Below are 21523 nucleotides of genomic sequence, written 5' to 3'. Positions count from 1 at the left end.
CATATCCTATCTGACCAACGGCTTGAGGAATCGAAGACTTATATTACAACTACTGTTTCTCCTGCACTAAAACCGATATTTGTGTCATCTGTACACCGGTAGACACCCGGGCATTATACAGATTCCCTAACTGATATGAGAAGGACCCACTGTGAGGGAAGCGTGCGCAGCGCCAACTGTGGCCATACGAAACAATGTGGCGCACGAGTGATCTCTTCATCCGTATCGCAGTTCAACACAGGACCGGTGAACAACATGTGTCGCTGTTTCGCACTAATACGGACTCGGTCGATGCGGTTGGTATTCGAGTGGTAGTTGGCTCCTGTTCATTTGTACAGGAGGCGTAACGTTCTAATGAAAGTTATTCAAACCACCGTTTTTCGGTCCAAAGGCATTACGCCTGCCACACACCATTAGGAGCGCTGGCCTCAGTTGGTGAAGGCACCTCACTACCGCTTGTCAAGCTGATGAATGACTGTCGAGCACAGAGCTACCGGGTAGACGAAAGGTGGCTGCGGATAAAGGGATTTCTGCCGAAAGCAACAGACGCGTCGCGTCAACGGCTGCGTGTCTCGTCGGCGATCGCTACACCGACACATTGAGAGACTACGCGTGTTTTTGCTAAGCGGTCCGTCCTCTACGTTCCTGGTAAAGTGCCCCCGTGGTACGGTAGTGCTAAATCGTATAAGTCCGACTGAGTGTCTTTTGAATTGTGACTTTTCCGTGTGAAACCCGGCAGCAAGAATAGGCCCGGACAGTCCCTGTGCATTCCATTTCCCCTTGAATCACGGATTTCGTTTGGTAGACAAGGCTCCCCGGCGAATCTTTCCGTATCCTTCTTTGCAGAGACAACACGAAGGAGCTGACTCAATGCTTCTGGCAGAGGTTCACATTCCTCTGTTGGCCAGTCCGGCCAAGCAGCAGCCGCAGTTTCTCCCGCGCTTCTGCCCGCGTATCAGAAGCAGGGGAGCTCCCTCGGTTTCCGACCCCTTGTCGCTGGTGGCGGGAAAATGCTCGCTCCTTGCCTAACGGTAAGGTTGCCTTTTAGAGTGAAACTGCGGCGCCAAAACACTGTAACTGTATCTTAGTTCTCTCCACTCTAAGCTGGCCGCGTGATCCATTCTCTCAACCCTAAAAAACTGCGCCTGCCGGCGATTCCCATCACCGCGTGTCTGCAAGACAAGCGTTTCAGCTCGACGAAGGCGCTCATCTACGCTGGTTCAAATTTTTTCGAGAACAGTCGGCTGGGTGTCGCCCGCGTGCTCGCAGGTCCGGCCACGCAAACTGCGGAACCCGTGGAACGCGTTGCATCACAGTTATCTGGCGCGCGCGCATCTTGCGTGGTCCATCGTGGGTCGTCTTGAAACGTCAGCAGGGGCCGGGGTGCAGCATTTTCTAAAAGGCTCGGTGCGACAAAACCGTAGCAAATCGACTTTTTCTCCGACTTTCTCGCATTTGTACACGCACGCTGCCTTTCTTGCGTCGTTGTTGCTGCGCGCCCCTCCGCGCCTTCCTACTTCTGTTCCGAGTCGTTGTCTGTCTTTCTGTCATCAAAATGCGTGAGATCGTCCACATCCAGGCCGGCCAGTGCGGCAACCAGATCGGCGCAAAGTTCTGGGAAGTCATCTCCGACGAACACGGCGTCGACCCGGTAAATAACACATTTGCGTTTTTTTGTCGTGCCTAATCCTGCAATTTCCGTGCCGTCACGCGCCAGGTGTGATGGAATAAGTGTTTGCACTGCCGCGAAGAAAAGGCTCAGATGCAGCCTGACGCGCGAGCGCGCGCACTTGCTCTGTGCAACCTTGGCCGTTGTCTGCGAGGGAAATAATTGCCCCAGGAATTGTTGTTAACCATGTTTTTTGTGGACGGACGAAGTGTGAAAAATCGCGAGTGTATAGTGTTAGGTGAACTATACCTCACGCAAGCTCGCAAGCGGCTGGCAACGCCATTCGCTCGCCGCGTGCAAAGCAACTCTGAACCAGCACCAGGGGCATCACCCACGGTCAAAATTTTCACTCTCTGGGCACATATTTTAGGTCATTCAATTAGTTGCCCTTAATAGCAGTGCTCCATTTGGATTCGAGCCGAGGCTGTCGCTTTCTTCCCTAGCCGCAAAAGCCATAGCGCAGTAGTTTCCGGGCAGCTGCGTGTCTCACGCGCCCCCGAACGTGTCTTATTAGCTTATTCCATTGTTTCATCCGCCTCCCGACTGTCATCCCTTCACGTAGTTGCTCTGTGTTGGCCCAACTATTCTGAATGTTCAGTCACCTTCACGAGTGTTTTTTGAGTTGTCCCATCGTTTCTGCTAGCTAGCGTCTCTGCGCACTCACTTGATGCCTTTGTCTTGCGTGTTTGCGACTTCTTTGCAGACTGGAACGTACACGGGCGACAGCGACTTGCAGCTGGAGAGAATCAATGTGTTCTACAATGAGGCCACCGGAGGACGCTTCGTCCCCCGCGCGATCCTGATGGATCTGGAGCCCGGCACGATGGACAGCGTTCGCGCGGGTCCGTTCGGCCAGCTCTTCCGCCCTGACAACTTTGTCTTTGGTCAGACGGGTGCGGGCAACAATTGGGCCAAGGGCCACTACACCGAGGGAGCGGAGCTCATCGACAGCGTTCTGGACGTGGTGCGCAAGGAGGCCGAGGGCTGCGACTGCCTTCAGGGTTTCCAGATCACTCACAGTCTTGGAGGGGGTACCGGTTCGGGTATGGGTACGCTGCTGATCAGCAAGGTCCGCGAGGAGTACCCCGACCGGATTATGGAGACATTCTCCGTCTTCCCGTCCCCCAAGGTGTCCGACACAGTCGTCGAGCCCTACAACGCGACGCTCTCTGTCCACCAGCTGGTTGAGAACGCCGACGAAGTCCAGGTGATCGACAACGAGGCCCTCTACGACATCTGTTTCCGCACTCTGAAGCTGACCACCCCCACGTACGGTGATCTGAACCATCTGGTCTCCGCGGCGATGAGTGGCGTGACCTGCTCTCTGCGTTTCCCGGGCCAACTCAATAGCGACCTCAGGAAACTCGCGGTCAACCTTATCCCGTTCCCCCGTCTCCACTTCTTCCTGATCGGCTTCGCCCCCCTCACCTCCCGCGGCTCTCAACAGTACCGCGCCCTGACGGTCCCCGAGCTCACCCAACAGATGTTCGACGCCAAGAACATGATGTGCGCCTCCGACCCCCGTCACGGCCGCTACCTGACCGCATGCGCGCTCTTCCGTGGCCGCATGTCCACCAAGGAAGTCGACGAGCAGATGCTGAATGTTCAGAACAAGAACTCTTCCTACTTCGTCGAGTGGATCCCCAACAATATGAAGAGCGCCGTCTGCGACATCCCGCCCAAGGGACTCAAGATGAGCGTCACATTCGTTGGAAACAGCACTGCTATTCAGGAAATGTTCAAACGTGTCTCCGAGCAGTTCACCGCTATGTTCAGGAGAAAGGCTTTCCTTCACTGGTGAGTGGTTTTAGTGACAACTAATGACAAGCGTTTGGGCTGTTCGCTCCTGTATGGATCGTCGCCAGGGGTTTATAAGCAACGCGTACGCTTTATTAATGAAATTTTGTCATTTTGGCGGTTCTACGCTCAGGTACACTGGCGAAGGTATGGACGAGATGGAGTTCACTGAAGCGGAGTCGAACATGAACGACTTGGTGTCTGAGTACCAACAATACCAGGTAAGCATCAGAAATACGGCTACCACCACGAAAGCAGTCTCTCGGACCACATTGTCTTGCATTCGGTCTCTTCCGAGAAGAGATCACAAGGACTAACTTCTGCGCCTTCTGTTTTATCTTTCGTTTACTTTCAGGATGCAACAGCGGAGGAAGAGGGCGAATTCGACGACGAAGACGGCGGCATGGACGCCGAAGGCGAAGCATAAACGAAATGCTTTGTTTCGGAAAAAGTCGAGACACAACTACATGTTTTTCCGCTGATAAGCCTTGTATTTCTTACCTGGGACGTGAACGCCTTGTTACGCATTCTGCGGATCAATTCCTTTTTTTTAACCTGAGGAAAAAGAGGAGCGTTTGTCAATCGTATTCTTTTTGTGGTGAGCATTTGTCGTGATTACGATATAATACACTTTTGTATTTATATCGGTGGGATGCCACCTGGAAAAATGCTTCTTTAAACGTTCTTGGATGACTCTAGGCAACAGCTCGCCGTCCCCGTACCACTGTCCTGACTTTGCGACCAAAGTCGGCGGGACGGAAAACACTTTCGAGGTTCTTCCAAATTCTGGAAACAGTCCCGACCCATCGAGCGAAAACACCGTCACACTTTACCACAATCACGTACTTTGTGGGCAGCTTTGAACTGTACGCGTCTGCGTGCGAGAAGCGAGAAGGGACAAAACACAACTCGAAAGCGCTGGAGGGAATAAAAGAGAGCCACATCATTTGGTAACTTCGTGGAACTCGCAAAACAGGCGGCACACCCTTACAAATAATTTTCTATCTCGATTAGCTGAATAAAAGGGTAATACTCCTTCAAGTACCTGACTGTTCGGAGCATTGGCTGAGGCAGTTTGTCCGCGTGAGTCAACAGCAGACACTGCACAAGTGAAGCGGAAAAACTGCAGCATTAATGAGGTAACTATGTAGCGTGACTGGATAAAATGACACTGTAGAGTAACACTGAGCACGATGGAAAATCTCTGTCGGCAGCCTTCGTTTCGCTTCATTTCTTCACACAAGCATTCTAACAAGTACGTCGGATCAGCCCACATATAGGCCTTGGAACCAAAGCACACCACCACTCGCAGGCACGTGCAAAACTAATCAGTGTGTATATAATTCCACAGAAACACATTTGAATCCAAGAACGTGGTTCAAATGCATTTAACACCCTTCGCCTCAGTATTTCAGCTTTTCAGTCGTTCTGTTCTCGAAGTAGTTTTTTCTACCCACTTGAAAGGGAAAACATGCCTGACATGTGAACGGTGACAAACTTTCCAACCGGCAACATGCACAAAATTGAGGGGAATCCATCACAGCGCCCTCTCTACAGAACAGTTGCTGGGTTTGACATGGAAGAAGCAGGAACTTCTCACCGTCAGAGAAATCCCTGCGAATGGCGATTGAGGGTCTGCTTTCTGCACGAATGCTTGACACGGTGAGAAAATCTCGCACACACAGCCAGACCGACTTGATTGCATAATTGCCACACTGTCGAGAAATGTGTAGGCCCTGCTTTCTTCTTGGATACTTGTCTTAGTGCTGGAAGTTTTCTGCGCTGTCGATCAGACATCTGAAAACCCTCTACGCGAATGTTCACACGATGACTGCATCGTGCGCCGCCGTTTACGTCGCTTTACTCCAGCAGAGACGAGAGATCAAAGTCGACAAGATTGAAAAGTCTCGCCAGGCAACAAAATTCGTAAAGAATTTTGGGCACTCGGAGTATATCTTCCGCTTTTACCCGGTTTGGGCGTTGTATCTCGAACTTTATCTGTGTATTCATGTCGATCGGTCTTCGGTCGTCAAACTATGATTCTACCCTATGCGGGTTTTATTGCTCACTTCGTTTTCAAGGCATCGTAGAACAGCTCCTCATCGGACACGCGCTGGCGGAAGATCGGCACTTGAGGATTCCAGAATTGTATAATTTCTTTGTTGGTCGTAACTTAGTCTGGTTTCAGGATTACCGTGTAACGTTCAATACCTCAGTATGCCGTTTGCTGCGTTCGAAAGTCCCGATTGATTTGCTGGCAGACTGTCTTCAGCTCATTGACGCTGCCAGCTACACCTGGCCACGTTGTGGCTACGGCCCATTCCAGTGAAGGAAACTAACAATGAACGCTTGTTTCCAAGGATTCCAAGAGATGTCTGCGGCATACGCTGGGTCTTCATTTCGCGAAGCTTCCGCCACCAACTGGTGACAGTCCTCAAACCGGTTTTCTTCTTTTGTTGGACCCGGAGTAGCTGTCTCTTCCGCGTAATATCAACAATATTGCAATGCGCCTGCTGCTGAACATGGGGACCTGACAACTCTGCGTGACAAACGGAAATCAACTACGTTGAGTTTCCAAATATAGTGCGTGTGCTCGCTTGCGACGCACAGTGTCTGTTGTTTCTGAGGCTTCACTCGCATGTGCTGCTTGGATTAGTGCAGTCGACACGGTGACCGTTTGTCCACTATCATCCCCCCAAACCTAATAAACCGCCGTCAAACACGATCACATTCGCCAGATCTCGAGAGATACGTTTCGCGGCTACTCCAGTGAGAACACACCAAGCAGACTTCACAGTTGCCACGTTTGCATGTGTGAGAATTAGTGATTACAGCTGTACAACATGTTCCGGGCGTCCCAAAGTTAGCAGCTCGCTGCTATAATACAATTCAATAAGACGCCGCCTCCGCAGTTACAACGCTTGAATTTGGATAACCCAGCAAGAGAACTACTCCGGAACGATTCTATGCACGTAATGTGGGGGTCTCTGTAGGCGAGGTTGTCTGTCGTAGGTTAGTTCTACGTTTTCTCACTCTTAATACGAGAGATGGCAACAATTCATGTATTATGCCCAGAACATAACCGATGCGGAATAACCTTAATGTCGTGGAAAAGGGGAACTACCAAATAGCCTTGCGGCGGACCTACAAAAAGTGGAGACGAGCATCTGAAATTTGGGAAGTAACCTACTCAAAATAATGCGGTGCTGGGTTGGAATCTCGCAGCGGTGCCACTGAAATGATTGGTGACATTTCTAGTGGTTTTTTGTCAGTGAAGAGCGACAAGCTAGAAACGCCAGCTTCATGGAGGTCAACACGCGACGTCAAACTGATCACCTGCAATCGTATTCACCGTTCTTTACGAAGAACGAACTGTTTTTCTTCAGAGATCCAGAGTCTCGCAAATCGGTGGTTGATTTCTTTAAAGCGGACATCAACCTCAGCGTGTGACAAGATACAACTTTATAACTTCACATGGGGACCGTCAGATTCCACGCTTGATAGAACGTGCACGATACTGATGAAGACCAGTGCATTATCAACATCTCCGGTAGCCCTGAAACAAAACTCAAATTAAGTTCGAGAAAACTGATTCCTCTTTAGGGAGGTAAAAGCACTAATGTGAACAGAGAAGCCACCTGGTGTACCCGAATCAAAAAACCAGGAGTGTCGCCGTCCGAAGACAGACAAATCTCCGGAAAACGGTCACACCACGAACCCTCTTTTCTCGTGTTTTTATTTCCGCTTTTCCACTGTTCCCCAGGTATTGGGCACCAAGCCTCTGTTGTCTTGTGTCTTTATTGTCGCTTTCCGCTACAGTGCCTTCAGTCTTCGTCGCCTGTCTTCGTCGTCATTTTATGCTGGGTCTGGAACATGCGAGCTCGTTCAAAGGCTCGCCTTGGGTCGCTGCTTACTTGCCATCGCCGGTTGACGAAAATGAGGACGTAGTGTCCTTCCATGTTCTGTACAGCGTCGAACGACCTCACAGAGCATGACATATCATCGGAGAGGATCCACACTGTCTCTTCTTCCTCCGGCTTCTCTTGCGCAACCGCGCGTCTCTCTTTTTCGGTCTCGGATTCGGATTGCTCTTCTCCTCCACGCGGCCTCTCCACATCTGTCTGCGCCTCCCTTTTCAACGCCTCGCCTCGCAAGCCGCCCTTTGCTGCCGTCACCCAGTCGCCGCCCTTGACGTTCGAGAGAATGTCTTTTCTGTTGTGCTCACGACACGCGCCGCCTTGCCTCTTTCCAGCTGTTGCGGCTAGGGAGACCGGTAGGCGACTGGCTGCAGTGTAGTGGCCCCTGTTCATGAGAACGCCTTTGTGAGAGATGACACCGGACAGCTCGTACGTTCTCTCCTCGACTCCCAGATGGCATGTTTGTTCGTGTCTCTCACGCTTCGCCGTCTCGGCTTCCAACGGGAAAGTGCACCCCCGAGTGCTGCTCTTGGTGTTTTTGCTGTCGGCCGCAGAGACGCCTTCAGGCTTCTGCAGGCCCTCGCGCGAGGAATTCACGCACCAGGAAGGCCGCAGAACGAGCCGTTCAGACAGCGTCACGGGGTGCGACACCTTCCGCGCTCGCTGCTTCTCTCGATCGTAGGAGAACCGCTGGAGCACGATGACGAGGATCGGAGGCGGAGACTCAATGCGCGTCTGCAGGCGACATCGCGGCCGCCTCTCTGCCTCAGCACCCCGTTTTCGGCCCTCCCCGGTACCGCCCGTGCCACGCCGATTGGCCCTCAGAGTCTTCTCGTCAGCCCCACTGGCCTTCGGGCCTGCTTCTGCGAGCTCCACCTCTTGGTCCGCGAAGTGTGCATCCAGGACCGCCTCGAGAGTTCGCAAATGTGGAAGAACCGAGCAGGAGACAAAAAGGAAGAACTCCTTCCGCTCGCTAAGCTTCGACCCCGTTCGAGGGTCGACGGAACACTCTCTCAACGAACCACCAAACAGCCTGAACGGCGCAGACAAACAGAAACTGTCTGCTGCACGCTTGAAGGAAAAGGTGAGGAATGAAAAGACAGGAAGCAGACGGAACAAACACACTCCGTGACAGCTGCAGTGCACGCAGAGAAATGAACAGGGTAAGTCGACGGGTTTAGAAGAAAAACTCAAAGTGCTAAGCGTACCGGTACACGAGTGAGTCCTCGTCGCTTCCGATGACTCGAGGTTTAATTTTCTTGTTCTTCTTGCCGATCTCAACGAAACCGCCATCGCCATTTTGCGCTCCCGATGAGTCAGCGAAACCGTCCCCGTGGCCTCTCTATTCAATGAAACAAGCTCGAACAGAAAAACAACTTGTAGAAACCGGACGCCCCCCGCAACTGCTACTTGTGTTTCCAGTCGCTAACTCGCCATGTCACCTGATAGGGCCGCATGCACTGTGAAAAGTGACTCGGAAGAAAAACACCAACAGCTGCGGTCACCGTGAGTCTCCAAATTCGAGAGGAAAATCAAGCTACAGAAACCAGCACCCCGTGAGAGAATCAACAAAAATGCCGAAGCAATTTCCTCGCCCCGGGTGCAAGAGTCCACTTTGCCTATTTCACACAAAGTCCCACTGTTGCCACTGGACACACAAGGCTTTCAAAATGTAGTCGCTTCTGAAGCGCCGGTCCTAGGGTGAATGTATACCGGAACCCGTCTGGGCGGAATGGTCCTCTTGACGCAGTGCACGTCACTCGAGAAAATATTGTGTCTGCTTCCAGGCTGCATGCTAAATCAGAACAAGAAACTCGCCAGGGATTCCTAAAATTCTATAACCGAGAAAGATACACGTCGCTCGATCTGAGGATACAGGTATCCAGCGTTTATTTGAAATTCATGATCAGTTACACGTGAACACCGTACCCTAAGTTTCTACTGCGCTTTCCACGGAATTTCTTCCGTTTCCAGTTGGGGAAACCTAGTTAGCTTGCTAAACTAGAACACCTACCATCCATTTGCATTCGTCGTGGAGCCCATTGATAAGGAAAAGAAGGAATTCCGACGCGTCTGCCTGCTGTCCCCAGACAAGCCCGGCTTCAGCCATGACCCCTCCGGACTGTCCAGACACAACATGCTGGAAAATGCGAGCCACATCGCCAGGGCGAGCAACAGACGAGGATTTCTTGAATTCGAGAAACACCCGTACAGCTTCGGCGAGACTGCCCCACAGCGAGAGCGAAGCGGCGCTCTGAGGCTGAGAGTCCGACCCTTGCCCGATCTTTCGAGCCCAATACAGAGGCGAGAGAAGTTGCGGCCACAGTGGGAGGAGAACAGGAAGAAGAGCTTGAACGACGGCGTTCATGTAACAGTTGTTGTGTGTGTTGACTAGACCCCGTTGAGCAAACGAAGGAAGGTCTCCTCCTGTCAGCTGAAAACAAATCAGAAGCATCGATGGAAAATCAAACGCGAATCAAAATTGGCCATGTGAAGGATAAGAGGTTCATGCAGCAGCCGTCACTGAAAAGTGGGCATTTTCGATTTCCTTACTATGCTTTCTCGACACATACATCAGTACACTGAACCACCTACACCCAATCTCTAGACAAATGGACGCTTACATATATATATATATATATATATGGATGTCCACAATCCAAAAATATACACGTGTTCTTAATTTGGATTCTAGATGCAAATGTTTGTGCATCTATATATACATATGAATGCCTGTGCACGGACCCCCTCCGTATGGAATTCTTCTTCCTTGTTTAAAAGTTTCCCTAATGGTCCAACTCGACTCTAGTCTCAGACGGTCACGCTTGAAAAGGGTGCGATCGTTTGAAACTCGTGAAATCGTGGTTGCCTGCAGGATTATGTCTCGAGAGGCGGTTTAGTCTCGTCTGCCTCCTCTTTTGCCTTATCATTGCATTTGCTTTCCACCGCTTTTTCTCGTACTCCTGCAAAAATCCGAGACTCCCCACTGCTCACCTTTAGACTAAGGTCGGGGAATGCCTGCACGTCTTCGACGAAAAAACTTGACATACGCTCGCCTTGCTGCGTGAAAAAACACACGCTATACACAGCTAGTTCAGCCTTCAAATGCCTGTGCATTTCGAGTTCACGTTCCTATTCTTCGACTTTTGTCGGTTCTTCATCGTCCTGCTGCACTTCTTTACCGGTCTTCCTTTGCTGTCTATACACGGTGGGAAACGCGGTTTCTATGGTCGATTTCCCCCCCTTCCCTTTGCAGCCTCACTGCAGAAAAGAACATGAGCTCCTCCTTACACACTGATCCTCCTTGAGTGCTTACCGAAGTCTGCAGAAGGCCCTGAATTGCGCTGAGCACGCAAGGGGTGTCCGGCGGCGTCATCTGGGCATCTTCCTCTTCATGTTCGCGTCTTCCTTCGTCCTTGGCCACGCCCCGTTGTTCCTTTTCTTCTTCTGTCTGTGTCTCCTGTCGAGTCTCTTCCTCGCCTTCTCTTGACACCCCTCCGTCTCCCCTTTCAACTCTTGTAGGTGATGAAGGCTTTGACTCGCCCTCCGGTCTCTGCCGCACCCGCTGTGTCTCCGACGAAGCAGCGAACGGAGACACGGGTTCCATGTAGGTCGCATGCATCGCGAAATCGCACCCTGCCCTGGAGTACAGTGTACTGACACCCGACTCCTTTGCCTTGCTCTCGCCGCGCGCGGATGCCCCTGTTTCTCGACAGGAAGAGACGGCAGCAGATGCCATCGAAATGCGATTGGGCTCCGACTTTTGTGCGGCACGACCTTGAGTCCCTCCTGAGAAAGAAAAATCCAGCAGAAACTCAAGGGCGTATGCAGAGCGCCAGTTTCCGTCCTCTTTCTGCCCTTTCTCACAGAAAAGCTAGAAACGCCAGTGGAAAGCTACTGCGTCTGTCGCTTCACGTTTTCTGTTCGCTGATTGAGTGAGACCCCCTTTTTGCTTCTTCCCCCATGATAATCGGAACCGACAAACACTACCACAGAGAAGGGAGACACAAAACACAGATTAGCCTCCCGTCCCGCTTCCTTACCCTGAGGGGGTGTATATACAGCAGCACTCGGGCCCCGCGACCAGCCCGAAGAAGATGGATCCGGAGAGGAGACAGGCCCTGACGAGCGAGGGTGGGAGGAGGCAGCGACACGTGTCTCTGTGGTCTCTTGTTTGTTTTCCGCGATGAACTCCTTGCTTCGACGTGACATGACTCCACCCTTTCCCGTGTCAGTCGCTGCTTTTCTGTTCTTCGTTTCTCCCCCCCCGGTCTCTCCCCTCTTGGTCGCTTATCTGTCTTTCTGCGCCTCTTCTTCTTTCGTTTCCCTTCTGAACGTCGGCAGGTTGACCGTCTGGACCGCCTTCTGGGAGTCGTGGCTTACGCGGGAGACGCGTTGTGCCCACGTGAAAGGTTTTCTGTTTCCGCCTGGCGACGAAGTTGTGTCCTTGGCTTCTGCTCCACAAACGCCTGCACACGAGTTGCCAGAAGCAACCGTCGAGTCGCCGGCCCGCTGTCGATCTCTGTCCTTCTCTCCCCCGACTTTCTCCCAGGATTCCGTTCCCAGGGTCGATTCCATATCGCTCGCCACCCGTCGGCAAAACAGCTGTGGTCCAGAGTGGGGGAATCCCGGCAAAAGTGTCAACGCCTCGCAGTCGTTCTGAGCAGCCTCTTGCGTTTGCGCGGACGCATGCACCCGGTCCGAGACGTGGTACGGCAGACGCTGGCTGTCGCTCTGCGGGTGGGAGGGGCTTGCCGGTCGACTCTGGGAGAAAAACGTCGCTCTGTGTCCAGATCCACGGGCTGCAAGCGAAGCAGGGACAGTTGGTCGCGAACAGGCCTGAGACTCCAGCAGCTGCCTACGAGTGTTCGGAGTCGCAGTCTCGTGGCCTCTGTGCATCGGTGGCACTTGACAGTCAGGCGGGGAGTTGGGCATGCGGCCAGAGTGAGGTCGAGAGCTTTTGTGGGGTGGAGAAAACATATTCGAATCTTGAAACGAAGACCAGGGACTCGGTCTGAGGTGACCTTGCAAGGGTCTGTTCCCGTCCGGCCGCAGGTTTTGCCGCCCTCCCGAGCCCGGGGGAACTACGGGCAACTCCTTGCCCCGACAGCGTTGTCGTTGGGCAAGCTGCCAGTCTTCCTGTGCATCTCTATCGAGCTCTCGAGAAAGCGACTTCATTTCAGAGATGTCTGGATCTCAGCTGTCTCGAACGGGTGGGCCATTTGAGGGGAAAACGCGCGACACAGCGCCGAGACGACTCGTCGTTGATGACGAAGTGCACGCGCAACGGAGTTGGGACACTCCTGTAGAATGCCAAACCTCCTTGTTCGTTTTAGAGCCGCGTCTGAATCGGTTGTAAGGGAAGAATGGCGAAGGAAATGGTGGAATAAAGTCACGCACCTTGCAGGCGGTGTCTCCACAACGCATTCGAGGGCGTATTTCGGTCGTAACGAGATGAGTAAACTGAAAGCACGCGGCGCGGGCTCCTTTTTTCGATGCCTACACACCTTGGTTAGCCGTTTCCCCTCATAGACAGTAACGGCACCCAGTTCTTGTCGCTTTCTTGAAATACGGGTCGGCTCTTCACCAAACTCAAATTTAGAAGGGACCGCTTCTCGTCTTTATTTCCAAAGACAATTCCCCCATGCCACCGTGCTTCAGCTGCGCCTCCGTTCGCGGGTCTCCTCTGTGCAATACGCCTGTTGTCTCGCGTCAACGCCACTGCCATCGAAGCGGGGACTGCAGTAGATGTTTTCTCCCAAGCAAAACAGGATTTGCTCTTCGAGGAGAGACACGGAGCGCTGAGAGAACCAGGAAGCACGCAAATGTGTACGCCTACAAACTTCTGAGCGAGCGCAGGCAACACTGAAGGCACACTGTTTTCTAAATGGAACAACTGCGGGAAAGCCCTACTTTCAAATCTTTGTTCAGCGTCCTAGCTGCTCACCACCCACGACAACCGAGTCATTCACAGGAGCAAGCCGCGACGTATGCAGATAACGCTCGTACAAACCATCCAGACACATAGGGAACCGTGGATCAAAAGAAAGCATTAACGTGCAAGCGGAAATTAGATAGCTTTTCCGAAAAAGAACGCCAGTCGATAAGAAAAAGACGGCCCGCGCTTGCCTGAGAAAAAGCCAATGTGGGCTGCCGCCAGCCTCCTCTCGAACACACGCATTCTGAGTCTGCAAAAGAGTGGAGAAAAGAAGGCTGAAAGACCCCTCTCTCCCCTCCCATTCTTTTGGGAACTTCAACCCCTTTGCCTGCATTCGAAATTTCGTTAAGGTGAAGCCAGGAAATACCTTTTTGACTTCGCGTTTCCTCGATTGCCAAACACGCATGCTGTCTGCGTCAGTACACAGACAGCTTGTGGCCCCTTTGCCACGCGTTGCAGGGCAGGTAGAGAACAAGAAAACCTCAATTAACTGTGTTTATGTTGTTTTATGTGTGGTATCTCATAGGATTCGACGCGTTGCACACTACAGCGAAACACGGTTCTAAGCTCGATAATTCTTGATTCGCGATTAGAGCCCGACTCTCATCGTCCACTTGACAAACTCAGAAGCAGACGCGCCAGTGGGCAGATGTCGGGAGGCAATGCACACTGGGGGAAGCACAGGTGGACCTCCAGAGAGGAAACTTTACAGAGTACAGTGGTGACTGCGAGCCACGCGGCAAGTGTGACCTCTCAGTAGTCGTAACGCGAAGGAGAATGGAGCAGAACGCTTTTCGCCGCTGCAGCCCTGTTCCGATAACCACTCATTCAATACTAGCATAGCTGTTTTTTCTGTGAAGCGAAGTTTCCAAAACCAACGGACACAGAAATACATGTCGGCACAATTGCACGATGGCGACACGACATCGGTTCCTTTTCGATCCTTTCCTCTGCGAAGAAATAACCAGATTCATGCTGTGCGTGAAAGCAGATCCATCCTGCTTCACATCCACTTTCGTTTCTTTTGCACCAGTGCTGTGAGTAGCAATGGCAGCCCCGGCTTTGAGCATGACAGGACTCTGCCACTATTTTTACACTGGATGGCAATTGCACACAATAGCCGAAATCCGTCAAAAAGTTCGCTCCTTCTGAAGGTTCCACCTCAACTTATGATACCACTGTTTGTGGGAATTAGCAGAACACCGGACGCACTGCAACCGTGACCTACAGTATGCGGGACGCCTTTCCACAAACAGTGAGTGAAACCGGAGAACTGCGAGGAGCATCAATCTTGTAAGCGAATCCGCATCTGTTTTATCGCAGTCTTAGCTCAGGCCCAGTTTCTCGGATAGTTGTTAGAACCTTTCAGCTGTTCGGACCGAGCACACGCTTACACAACACGTCCCGACCTTTAGTCGGGGGAGAGACGGAGCCCCTCAGTAATCCGAAGATACGAGCACAAACATTCTTCTCTCCTCCGAAGTAAAACCCAAGGGGTTGGCGGAAAAACCGGAAAAAGGGAGAGCGAGTTACTGAGAGAGGCACCAGAGACTCTCAGTAGATCAGATAGGGTCGTCGCCACAGAATACCACCAGTGCTACTCGGAGCGAATAACTTTGGTAGATCCAGAAAGGAGAGTCACGAGAAACTCTGTCAGAGAATCATTGACTTACGATTACCCCGACGACAAGAGGAAAACAAATCGCGCAGATAACACTATATTTACTCTAAGTTAACCTTCTGATACCTAAGAATCCAATCAGTCCTGTAATGGTGGTGTATTCAAGATTCATGTGTGAAACTGTCTTCGACCCAAGAGTGAGGTCCCTCGATTCCGTGAATGAATGCCCTCAGCCTACGAGAAGTCGTGTCTGTGTAACGGGACAACACAGCCAGTCCAGTCTTCCCCCGATATACTTTTGCTTTCTTCTTTCCACGACGACGGCCGCCTAGAGACTTATTGCCTTTCTCATTCTGTCACATCCAGGAAATCTTTATTTTCGAAACTCTTGAGTTCTCTGCCTTTTGTGGTGGATCCAAACCTCACTGGAAACCACCGCAGCACTACATTTCTAGAGTTCAAAGGCGTATCGAGAATTCCTCTACACATGCCGTATGTGTACTTAGATACTAGCAGAGCACAAATAAAAAATTACCTTTCTCGTGTAAACGCCAAAGTTCTCCTAGATCTCAGCCTGATGCTTCGTTTGGCATGGTTTTCGGACCTCGTTTGTCCCCCTGACAAAAACAGCAGGATGAACATCTGCGGTCGAAACTGGGCAATGCATTCTGCTTCGGTCTGAAGACGCCGCTCTTACGTGCTTGGTAATCGCAGCTTCGACGATAGTCGTCTTATGCCGAATAAAAGCCAGAACTGGTCTCAGAAAACGCGTGAATTTCATATGGTGTGCCCGAAAGAGCGATCGATGTACGAGGGTAGTCGAGAAGACGACGTCAACTTGATCTCGGTGCTAGCGGAAAGACGCTTGCTCGTACAGATGCACATTTCCAAGTGACGTAAAACGTACGAGACCCGCTGATATTTAACTCCTTAAAAACATCCGCTTTTTGGTGGATCATGATGTCACATCTACTTCGCGATACGTGAAGTTTGAACAGCCCCAGGATACACAAATGTCATCGCGAAATTGCGTATGAAAACATCCACTCCTCATAGCGATCCTATGACATTTGTTTGACTGCTGAGAAAAGGAGCACCAAACGGAGACGTCTCCGTATTTATTATATAGCTCGTGACGAACCTGTGAAAGAGAGTAAGACTAAAGGCCGTTGGCAAGGAAGAACCTTACTTGGCATTTCTCTTGCATGCATAGATGCCACAGGGGCCACTGTGTTACGCGTGTCTCCTCGAGTTTCAAGCAATGACTGTCGTCCTCCAGTTTTTCTGCGAAACCGGGCTCTTTTATCTCCTTACTTCCTTTTCTAGCTGGTTAGTCCTTTCTGGGAGATACACAGGAACACAAGTCGCTTGGGGACTCGATGAAACGATGATTTCGCTGTTTCCGACTCTTTGTCAACATCATGGAACCGACTACGCGCGCATGTGCAAAGCCAGCCCCCAGAACCATGGCCGTTTTTACTGCATGATAGTTACATTATCTGGTCCTTTGCATCTTTCGTCTTGCTAATAGTTAGAGCACCGACAATAGGGTTTTCTTTCAGAGGTGAAGCCCCGTTTTCGACCCCCACCCGTCCCGTACTGCCTAAGCGAAACCGGCGTCGTTCCTCTCCCTGTTTGACTCGTGGCTGCGGCTCTCGATTTCCCTCCTTCACAAGGGCAACCAGCTCTCTCCCGCGTTTATTGCCTTCTCCAGCCTATCTGTTTCCCCTGACTTCCCTTTCTACCATGGTGCAGGCGAAGCCATGCTGCCGTCAACTGGCTGCTCTCGGCTGTCTATTAGCCACTGCGTGTCGTGTCACGCTCACGTGCGGACCTTCTCTGTACACACTAGCGCGGCTACCACGCTAAACAGTGCTGCGGAACAACCTTTTTATTCACACTGTGGCAACCCCGCTCCTCAAGTCCAGCTTCAGTTCGCTTTCGGCGTCGAGAAAGGCGTCTCCGCGTCGCCCTCTGGCGCTGCTTCTGTCTTACCCAACTCCCGCTCTTTCCGCACTGTACATCCACCCCGGAATCCCCATTCATTCTATTCCGGCCGGGTATCACGTTCAGCTTCTTCTTTTGCTGGGGAAAGATGTTTTTCCTTTCCTCCTTCGTGGGGCCTTCAGCCTCTCCCCCCCGACGTCCTGCTTTCCGGTGTTTATACAGCGGCGAGATCTCACACGCTCAGAGCGCCGTGGCTAGCTGCTGGCGGCAGGTCGGCGCTTCGAGGAAACGCCGGAGGGAGAGTGAACCGTGAGGAGTTGCTCGCGAAGGAAACCGTTCCCAGCAACTCAACAGGGGATGAGGGCTGTGAGGACGCCGACGGAAGGACTGAGCCTTTTCTTTTCCGCGACAAGACTGGCAACGGAAGGCAGAAGTGGACAGGAGAGCAGGGCGATTCAACAGACAGAGATGAGGGTACACCGTGGTGGCAAGGAGATTCCGACTCCCCGTTGCCGACACAGAGCAGGGTCGACCGCATTCTGCAGGCGACACCTTCCAGGCCGACCCCGCCTCTCTCACCATCTTCGTTGCCTTCGGATTCTCCTCCATCTTCGTCCTCTGTTTCATCTTCGCGTTCGCTTCATGCTGCGTTTGCGTCGCGCCCTCGCAACTTCCCCACGAGTTTCTCAGACCCTGCTGTAGGACACAGTGTGGCGCCGAGCTGCCAGTCGACTTTAGAAGAAGACGACGAAGCTCTTCTCCAGCGTTTGCTTCTTGAACACGGAATCATCGACCCCCGACGCGACAGTCTGGCGTCTTCGGCCTCGAGTGACACTGGGAAATTGTCTCTCTCTGTGACGGGAGAGGTCAGTGGGCGAGAGACCAGCTGCGGCCCATTTGTCGAACGCGCTACACCATTGATGCCCCTGGAGGCGCCTGAGTCTGTTGCTGAGGCTGTAGGAGGCCACCAGCGCGTTCCGATAGATCCTCGGAAGAGCCGAGAACAACTCGATGAAGAGGTGGAAGCTGCGATTGCTCACTTTGTCCCAGCAAAGTACAAGCAACCGGCGAATGTGGCGCCTAGAACACCGTCCGACACAGACGAGATAGCTCGGAGCCCGAGTGTGGGGGCGACTGCCGCCACAGGGGGAGAGAAAGAGCAGCCAGCGTTGAGTGCTGTTGAATCCTCCAGCACGTTTGACGCGCACGCGAGCGGCGAAGCAACTCTCGGACTGCGAGAGGAGATCCAAGGCAGGGACGCGGCTGACCCCGAGAACGACGGAGACGATGATTTTGGCGGTGCGTCGGAGAGTGGACAAGCGGACTCGACACAGAGCATGCGCGGCGCGGCAGACGACTGCAGGGGCCTGGTCACCTTTTACGGAGGAGGGGAGGAAGGAGACGCATGCCCTGAACGAGCAGAATACATGGAAGATGAAGCCTTTGCACAAAACGTGCTGGGTGTTGTGAGTCGGCCGCGGGTGTCTGGACACCTGGCCGCGGCCCCGCGTCGGCGTTCGGAGACGGCACTGGACAAGAGCAGCGGTTCGGAACGCGCTAGAGAAGACGAACGAGAGTCTGAGAGTGACGAAGAGTTAACACCTGCTCAACGCTTCTATCGGGACAACCGCGAGCTTCTTCTCAAGCGAGCGCAGGCGTACTACCACGAGAAGCAGCAGAAACTGGCACGGCAATCAGACGGACTTTCCGATGCTGCGGGTGTCGTGGACGACGACGAGACAGAAGCCGTTGATGACGAATGGGCGTTTTTTCGGGAGCCCGTCGTGAGACCGGCAAAAGACCACCTCTGGGGGGTTGGTTGGCAGCAACCGGCTGAAAGCTCTGAGACGGGACAAAGGAGAGCGTAAGCGTTCTGTTATTTCTTTATCTCAGTTGCCCAGGCGTGGACACGGACTGTTTCGGTGTTCGTTCCAACAGTGAAACCAGGCTACTGATGGAAAGCCACTCTTTACAGTGTACACCGACACGCCTCTGCAGACCTTTCCGGTGCCTGTACAAAGCTGTCTGCCGTCCGGGAGTCGTCTTCAGTGCACCGTATGCGACTGTCGCTGCGTGGTGCGGATAGAGACTCATGCGTTTGTAAACACACACGCACACATTTACATGGATATATGCATATATGCATGTAAGAATATGAATTTTAGGACACGAAGGTAGAAGGCGGAACATGTAGACGTTCCTCAGGCAACGAATTCTACAGGTGTATATCTGGTTCATCAGAGGACTGCTTTCACGTGCACTGCGTTCCTCTTGACCACTAATTGTGGTTCTTCTTAGTGATTGATACTGCGCCGCTGTGCGAAGTGTACGTTACAACAGAACAGAAATTTAGTGCCAGATTGGGACGCAGCCACGAGCGGGACAGACAGGATATCGTTTCGGCAGTCATCGAAAACCTATCAGGCACACGGCGAGGTTATTCGCCTTGTCAACTATGAATGAGACTTTCCACTTTCTCACATTTTGGAAACCGCCCGTGCCTGCTGCTGAGTCAAGTTCAGGTACAATCTCAGAAAAGCTGCAACGACTGGGCGCGGCAGCCTTCTCTTCTAGTGTACGTGATGTTGCAAACGACCTGCCTCGGGTCTTGGTGTTTTTTTCCTTCAGCAAAACCGTCGAGCTGCAGAGCGGCAGGATGCCGACTGTGGAAGAATTTGTAACTATTCTCCAGCAGGTTCGTCTTTTCTCTGTGTCTTTGTGGAGTTTTTGGCTGCAGTGACCTTTGTACTCCAACTATGTTACATGCAACAGTGTGGCGTCTCGATTCACTGTAGAGACGTCTGGTGTAAGTTGGTGACACGCAATTTCTGTTACACGGCAGCCGGTCGGTGTCGATTCGCTGGCAAAATGTTTGAAATGTGGAATGGTTGCCTCGTGAGGGTAAAACAACGTCCCGACCCGGCTGAAGCGACGGAGACTGGTGGTCTGGTTTCTGCGTTTCTCGCTAACAGAACTGACAGATCCAGAGAACTGCACTCTGCAACTTTGCTGTTCTCGACGTTTGCGTGTGCCGTCTTCATCCATGGTATTTTTGTAGGAACACATGGAGGATATCCGAGTCATCGACCTGGAAGCGTGCGGGAGAAGAGACGTCGCCCGATTTGCCATCATCGGAACCGGCCGAACTCCAGCGCACTGCAGGTGAGCGGGGCTTTTGTCCTTGTTTGTGCCCTCTATTCGGCTGTAGCCAACTCTTGCAAAAGATCCCCGTTGCTTTAAACACTTTCGTGAAGAATAAAAGACAGAAAATATAATTTCCTCAGGTCGACGTGCACATGGCGCTGTCACGTGACTGTTCTAGTCCATCGAGTTTGTCTGCTGAACATATTTTAGTATATGTATATATGCGCTTGCATAGGCTGCAGGGAAGATGCAATCGCGTTTCAAGCATCTGTCTGAAGTTGGTGAAACTGCACGTGTAGGTCATTTGCATTCCTAATCACAATGTGCGGGGTCAAATTTCGGCCCTACCAGACCACGTAAGGTACCATCTCTGCTCGACAAGTTGCGCTCCTCTGGATAACAAGTCACCTTTATCTTTCCCGACCAACATGTTCTGTTGAAGGGGCTCAGGGCCCGTTCGTTTGGTTCGTCTTTTGGTCTTTGCTTCTTCTCTGTTCAGAAGGGTAGGCCGTCTGCTGAGTCGACTGATAGTGGAGCTACAAGTCCCCTTTCTCTCGCGAGCTGCGTACTGCCACAGCAACCGAGACGACGACTGGGTAATTGCCCGGTGTGCACACATTCACCTACACCTGATGACGAGGACTGTGCGAAGCCAGTACAGGTAGGAGCATCGCCACGTTGTGCCTGTATTTTCAATCGTAGCCACATACAGACGAGAGACGCGAATTCCTCCCTCGACGGGTAGTATTTCAGTGGTGTGATTTGCCATCTCTTGACTGTCATCGCTGTTTCGCGGTGGTTTCCTTAGAGGTAGTCCGAGGAGCAGCGCAGACTTGTGTGTGTGAACACACCTCTTCGGGGTACTGCGCGCTGGACCGTGCTTTGGGGGAAGCCACCCTCGTTCTCTTGTGGAAGCTAATGCGTAGCCTTGTGAAATTCGTAGTTTTTGAGTAAACAAGTAAACGCGTTTCAGGCGTTCCTGACACGGATAAGCTGCTAGCTCCCTTGGCAATGGAATCGGTGTGTCGCCGCTTCTGATGGCGAGTGTGTGTGTGCTTTTAGACTGGAAGATCTGTGGCTTCTTCCTCATGAGCACTTCGGCCCTGAAACGTTTCCTGGGTACTTCGACTGTTCATACTCTCATCCACCGCCTTACCTTCTGGCCGCTCGCGATGCGGCATTTTCAGCGGCTTCCTCCCGAGATTTGAAGGCATACGAGAGTCTCATGGAAAACCAAGACTACCCTGATGCCTCAGTACACTTCCAGATTGATGCCCCAGCACCACCACCACCAGATGATGCGAAGCCCAAAACCAGTGATGAAACGTTCTCAGCCTTGGATGTGGAACGGCTGGCACCGCACAAGGAATAAACGTTGTGGCCCATAGAAAAGTTCTCCACGAACTACGACGGGAAGATCACGTTTCCGATGTCCTGCCAGGAGCCGCAGCCATCGTAGATGCATGATTGTTTCTATGGTGCTCACCATG

The 21523-nt window shown here is 52.2% G+C and overlaps 3 protein-coding genes across 3 annotated transcripts; 2 read left to right on the top strand and 1 right to left on the bottom strand.

Moving 5' to 3' along the window:
- Positions 1 to 1147: 1147 nt before the first annotated feature.
- On the top strand, positions 1148 to 4263 carry TGME49_221620 (beta-tubulin, putative). The gene is made up of 4 exons (XM_002369950.2): positions 1148 to 1651; positions 2373 to 3466; positions 3600 to 3687; positions 3822 to 4263. Exons 1-4 carry the CDS (start codon positions 1556 to 1558, stop codon positions 3891 to 3893), a joined length of 1350 nt encoding a protein of 449 aa, XP_002369991.1. The 5' UTR covers positions 1148 to 1555; the 3' UTR covers positions 3894 to 4263.
- Positions 4264 to 6798: 2535 nt separating this feature from the next.
- On the bottom strand, positions 6799 to 15858 carry TGME49_221610 (ubiquitin carboxyl-terminal hydrolase). The gene is made up of 6 exons (XM_018779930.1): positions 11427 to 15858; positions 10700 to 11172; positions 10378 to 10443; positions 9398 to 9817; positions 8592 to 8725; positions 6799 to 8416 (listed from the first exon to the last, which is right to left on the bottom strand). Exons 1-6 carry the CDS (start codon positions 11593 to 11595, stop codon positions 7291 to 7293), a joined length of 2388 nt encoding a protein of 795 aa, XP_018638278.1. The 5' UTR covers positions 11596 to 15858; the 3' UTR covers positions 6799 to 7290.
- A 376-nt stretch (positions 15859 to 16234) lies between these two features.
- Positions 16235 to 21496, top strand: TGME49_221600 (hypothetical protein). The gene is made up of 5 exons (XM_002369948.2): positions 16235 to 18753; positions 19518 to 19584; positions 19948 to 20051; positions 20533 to 20694; positions 21096 to 21496. Exons 1-5 carry the CDS (start codon positions 16706 to 16708, stop codon positions 21403 to 21405), a joined length of 2691 nt encoding a protein of 896 aa, XP_002369989.1. The 5' UTR covers positions 16235 to 16705; the 3' UTR covers positions 21406 to 21496.
- Positions 21497 to 21523: the final 27 nt, after the last annotated feature.

This window comes from Toxoplasma gondii, chromosome II (genome assembly GCF_000006565.2).
Source record: "Toxoplasma gondii ME49 chromosome II, whole genome shotgun sequence".
Lineage (NCBI taxonomy): Eukaryota > Apicomplexa > Conoidasida > Eucoccidiorida > Sarcocystidae > Toxoplasma > Toxoplasma gondii.
This window is presented reverse-complemented; position numbering and strand designations above follow the sequence as displayed.